Raw genomic sequence first — 5,495 nt, 5'->3', positions numbered from 1 at the left:
CCCCCCCGGCTTGAGTCCCTCTCGACTCTCCTTCTTCAGAGCTGTCATGAGGCCTCCGGCCTTGGATTTCTTCCCTTTTTATTAGGAAGACGTCCGAACTATTTCAGACCAGGCTGCCAAACGGGGTCTGGCTTACCGGGCACAGTGGCGTGTGTCCCGACCCTTCCTCGGCGGGGGCACGGACGCGTCCCAAACCCCTGCCGCTGGCCAACAATAAAACGGAAAAAGGCAAAGAAGTCGAGGCCAAGACCACCCCCCCCAACCTCCACCTTCTTTAAGCTGAGACAGTTCTGAAAAATGAGGCGGCACTGACTGTTCTGTCTGTCACTTAGAACCTCCCGCCTTAGAGAGAAGACGAGGAGATGCCAGTCACCTTAGGCTGGAAGCAACGAACACATTAGAAGGGAGTCTCTTCTTCTAAGCAATAAGTTTGAGTAAAAATGAAGCGCTTTTCTCAGAAAAGGGCCCCAGCCCTAGGACCTCCCGTTCCTGACACGGCCCCTGACGGGGCTGAAAGGCCACAGGGTGAGGGAGGGAGGGCCCGGGCCCCCGGCCCCCTCTTCCCCGGTGGCCTGCTTACCTCTTTCTCAATTTCTGCCAGAGATTTGATGGTGATTCCCAAGAGATCGAAGGGCTGCATCTGAAAATACAGACAAGTCATTCTTTTCGAGGGCTGGAAAATGCTTCTCCACGCCGGCGGGACTCACACTGCCTGTGTGATCTAGTGTTTTCTCCGCAGAAACCCACCAGTGTGACCCCCTCGTGATTAGCGAGGGGAAATGGACCAGTACCAGGAGCATCCTTCCAGAAAACGTGGCCATCACCTGGTTGGTCCCTTCTGACAGAGACCCCTGTTTAGTCGTCTGTCTAACGGCGCCCAGGAGAGTCACTGCCCGCCTGAATGACAGTGACTGCCACCTCGCTCTGTTCCCTGGCCATGTGAGAAACCGGTCTGCTCTCTTTCTGCAGCCGTGGGGCCAGAGCTGGCCAGGGCTTCAGCAGAGGACGCCCTGAGCGCTGCATCTGTATGGCGGAGTGGGTCTAAGGAACTCCAGCTGGCGGGCAGGGAATCTCGTGTCCAGGGTTCTGAGGTATCCAGGGAAGGAGCCGGGGGGGAATTCCAGGTCTTTGCGAGTGCGGGGTGCGTGACATAACTTCCCGCCAACTGCCATTTGAGAAAACAGCGGTGGTGAAAAACAGCACTGCATTTTAATGGGTATTTCTCTAACTTTGTGAAGTCCTTTTTTTCTTTTTTAAAGATGCTGGCTTTTCAACGGACAGAGCAAAAACTCAAATGAACACAACTGGAGTTGGCTGTGCTAAAAGCATGGGGAGAGGCCAGAGGGGACCCTGTCTGAGGCCCCTGGCCTGAGTCCCCTGCAGGCACACGGGTGGTCTGCCTTCCCACGAGGGCAGAGGCCCAGCCTCCTGCAGCCCAGCCAGCAGCTGGCGGCCGGGGATGAACAGGTGAAACCCGCTGAGAGTCCCCAACAGAACCCCGGGGCCTTTGTGCCTCTGAGCTGCGGCCCAGAGGCCGGGCAGAGCCTGAGCCAGCCCAGCAGGGGTGTCCTGTGAAGCTGGTGAAGCCGGCTCCGACATCCCCAAGACTTGGATTCAAAACGGGGGCCCAGTGCCTCCTTGTGATGCAGCTGCAGGCTAAATCGCATCACGTCCTCTCCTGTTGAAAGGCAGTGTGGGCGGGCGGGTGGGTGGGCCTCCTAGCCAGGCTGCTGGGAGGGTTAAGCGCAGGGAGGTGCCCGGCACTGGGCTTGGCCCGCATCTGCTGGCCTGGAGCACTTGCTGAGTCGGCAGCGCCCTGGGAGCAGCACAGTAGTGAGGGTGATCTTGGGACGGGGCCACCAAATTAGGCGCTCAGCTCCCGGGGCTCCGCTGCCAGGAACCACAAAACAGTCCGGCTCTCACACGCTGCAGCCCGAGACGGGCCGCCCGCCCGGGCCGCCCAGGATCCAGCGGGGGCCCAGCTGCTGTGCCATTCGGCTCGAGCTGCCCCACGAAACTTTCCTGACTGGAGCCGGTGCTGCTCCAGGGAGCTGGCAGGAGAGGCGCCAGCGTCTCCATGGCAACGTGGCCGAGTGGAGTCTGCTGAAGTTACTCACGCTCCGCATGTCACGTCAGGAGCATTTTTCAAGATTAAGCTGCTTACCAGAAGGGTTCAGAGGAGGCCTATTATATTTCATGAAAATGGAGACTACAGAGCAGGTCGAATCACAAGCCGGGTGGTTTTAAGCTGGATCCAAGAAAAACACTGAAGGATTCTTTAGCTGGTGCCCAAACCAGGGCCTTCACGTTTATTAGCTAGCTACTTAAGGCAAACTTCTGCAGAAAGGATGAAAAAAAACCCCAAAAAACCCAGAAACAAGGCTATTGAGTCAGCGTGGGACAGGCCTGCACAGCTGAGGGAGGCCCAGTGCCCTCCTGGGGGACAGGCACCAACTGAGGGAGGGCCCCCCCCAAGTGCCAGGCAGGAGGGCCTGCAGCCCCAGCCCGAGCCGCCCAGTGCCCTGTGTGGTAGGCGCCTCCTACACTGGGCTCTGGCCTTCAGGCCCAGCCATCGGTCCCTCTGTCACTAGAGATTGGTTAGGAGCCCAGCTTGGGCCTGGGTTTGCTCGCAGGGATCACAGGGTCAATGCCGGGCTGCGGTGAGCAGGAGGGAGACCCACTCTGCACTAGCAGGGTCAGCCCTGCCTCCGAGGGACCTCCCAGTCAGAGCGAGGACACGGTTAACAGGGAACGAGGCATTAAAATGGGGAAATGGGGCAACAGAACGGCCTTTCCAAGGGGAGCAGAGTCCTCTCTGCAGGACACTGTCATTGTTAAAAGTAAAAAAAAAAAAAAGGTCTCAGCTGACCTTGGAAGGCAAGAACATTCACAACCAGTGGCGTTCAGGCCGAGGAATGGCCACGGGCGCAACAACAAAGCTCGGCTGCTCTGCTCGTCTGTCTCCTCCCCGCGTCTGCTCTTTTCTCTCATCCTTACGTACCTATCATGGGCGGCACGAGCTGAGAGGAACGTGACTCACCGCAGCTCCCAGGCAGCCCTGTCGTGGGGCTGCAGGGCCGAGCGTCCGGCGGGGGAGGACACAGGGCAGAAATGATTCCAGGGGAGGCAGGAGCATGAGGGCCCTGTGTGCTGGGCAGAGGGAGCTCAGGCTCGGGGTGGTGGAAGGGAAGGGCACTCAAGCGTGAAACTTACACTTTCTGGAACACAAGAAAACTTCTCTGAAATCATAAAAGGCACACCATCCATGGCTGCAAAAGAAGAAAGGAGAGAGAAAATGGCATTGCAGACACCATCGACGCTGAGCAATTCAGACATCGACACGCACAGTACGAGCGAGTCGGTGGCTGCAGCCAGCCGACCTGCACACCAGTGGCGCCCGGGGGAACATGTGCACAGGTACCATCCCGGCTCCCGGGACACACACCGTGAGGGAGGCAGACGCCGCACGCCTGTCTCAGAGAGCAAGCAGTTGTGCAGACAAAAGCTGTGGGAGCAGAGGGGGGCCCAGCACCCGCCCTCGGAGCCTGGCCTCCCACCCGTAAGTGGCAGGAGCCACCGAGGGGCCGACGGCGGGACAGAGGTGCATGAGGGCTGAGAGGGGACAACGCTGTGTTCTGTGAGGTGGGCAGACGTGCTCTCAGCCGAGAACATCGCAGCCCAGGCTGTCGGGCTCCTGGAAAGGGCCCGGGTTGGAGGGAAGAGTGATTCTGGAGTTTGACTGAGTTTGAATCCTGGCCGAGGCTTTGGAGGAGGTAAGTTCTGTTTAAGGGGCTGGCACGGCCTGCATTAAAGGGGTGCGTGTCCCAGTGCCCGCCACAGAGCAGGTGCTCAGCAGGTGGGGGCTGCGCAGCCCTCCCTGAGGGACTGGGTCCGGCCCCCGGCTTCCCGGGCTGACTCGCGGCTCGCCATTCTGCTTGGTTTCAACAGGACACGAGAGAAAGGGTGTGAGTGGGTCTCTAGCACCGCAAATGTGGGGACGGGGTGTGGGGGGGTGCACTTCCTTCTTCACAGCCCTGTACCCAGGTCATCACCATCACAGGCACGTGGTGAACCCCAGGACCTGAGACAAGTGTGCTTTCTGAATCACGTCAGAGGACTCTGACACCACCTCACTGCTGGAAGCCTTGGCGCTGGGAACGCGTCGCCTCTGGGGACACCCCCAGTGTGAAGGCTCAGCAGCCCGAGGGCGGGCGGAGGCTTCTCCTGGGGCCTGGCTTCTCTGTCCCATGGGAGCAGCAGGGAATGAGCGGAGGCCAGGCCTGGCTTTGCCGGTCCTAGCCATTTGGGCCGGGACTTGCCACCCGGCAATCAGCGTGGGGGCCTCACCCTGAGGGTTTTAGAAAGAAACGGACGGACGGAACAGAGTCAGTGCTCTGGGAAATATGGTCTTTGCTTTTCTCTCAATATCTGAAACGGAGACTTCTCTGGTATACAATTTTTTCAGTCCTAAGAAAGAAGAATTGCAGGAGCAGAAAGAAAGAAAATAAACATCAGAAAAGGAAATAAGAGAAAGAAATCTGGGGGGAAATTCTCTGATCGGCAAGATGAGCCAAATGGTTCATTTTTAAACTGCATTCATAATTTATTTCAGGGAAGGAAAAAAGGAAACTTTCTCTGCTAAGAAACAGCACAGCTGGCCCCGGCTGTGCAGCAGACACCTCCTTTCTTCGGAGGGCTGCTGTCCAAAGTCTGGCCACCGGCCTGGACAGACACCTGCGGTCTCCCATCACAGGGGGGCCCTGCAACCTGCCGTGACTTCCTGGAAGGGGACCGGCGAGGGGCTGCGAACAGTGTTAACACTTCCCCAGAAACGAGGGAGGTTTGGAAAACGCCCAAAACAATCTTACACAGTATGTTACACGTTCAAACGTACCAGTGAAATCTGAGCACCTGTGCATGCACGCTCACGTACAGCCGAAGAAGCGGGGAACAGAAGACCCCCAAAAGGCCACCGGGCCTTCAACGGAAGGGCAGGATCAGGTCCCACCCAAGGTCCAGCTCCCGCCACTGTCTGCCCAACTCAGACTGACCCCACACGGCACTCTGACGTCATGCCCCCTCCCTAATGCCACGGAGAAAGGTGGGCACGTGGCCCTGGCATTTCGGGTCATTTCACAGATTGAGGGTCAGAGCTCAGAGAGGTCGGGCCGGCCTGCCGAGGTCACGCAGGCGGCAAGCAGCGACTCCAAAGCCCATTTGATATAAATGAAATTTCTAAGAATGTGTCCGCTGCTGCTTCCACACCAGGACCATCACCACCGCCCCAAGTTCCCGGGGGGCCTCCTCTAAGCCCTTCCTACTCAGACCTACGGGCCAGGAAGTGTGTGTGTGCCTGAATGGTCCAGAGCAGAGCCACTACTGCCCCCTCCCTGAACCCCCTTTCCTTGGTCTTCCCTCTGCCCTTAACGCACCACCCTCCCCCTGCCATGAGAGCCGAGCGCTAGAAGCCCCACTGACGTCACCTCCTTCGAATC

General features: G+C 58.4%; 1 protein-coding gene across 8 annotated transcripts in view; it reads right to left on the bottom strand.

Annotated features, from left to right (window-relative positions):
• The window catches only part of MVB12B (multivesicular body subunit 12B), a 165,144-nt gene that overhangs the window by 17,637 nt on the left and 142,012 nt on the right, over positions 1-5,495 (bottom strand). For all 8 annotated transcript variants that reach the window (XM_039861606.1, XM_039861598.1, XM_039861605.1 and 5 more), the window contains 2 exons: positions 3,214-3,269; positions 581-640 (listed from right to left, as the gene is read on the bottom strand). In XM_039861606.1, coding sequence (XP_039717540.1) covers positions 588-640; positions 3,214-3,269 — 109 coding nt within the window. In that variant the 3' untranslated portion in view covers positions 581-587. The remainder of the gene's footprint in view (positions 1-580; positions 641-3,213; positions 3,270-5,495) is intronic.

The sequence above is a fragment of the Pteropus medius genome, unplaced genomic scaffold (assembly GCF_902729225.1).
Source record: "Pteropus medius unplaced genomic scaffold, Ma_sr-lr_union100, whole genome shotgun sequence".
Classification (NCBI taxonomy): Eukaryota; Metazoa; Chordata; class Mammalia; order Chiroptera; family Pteropodidae; genus Pteropus; species Pteropus medius.
Note: the sequence above shows the minus strand (reverse complement) of the source record. Positions and strands in the feature narration are given on the sequence as shown.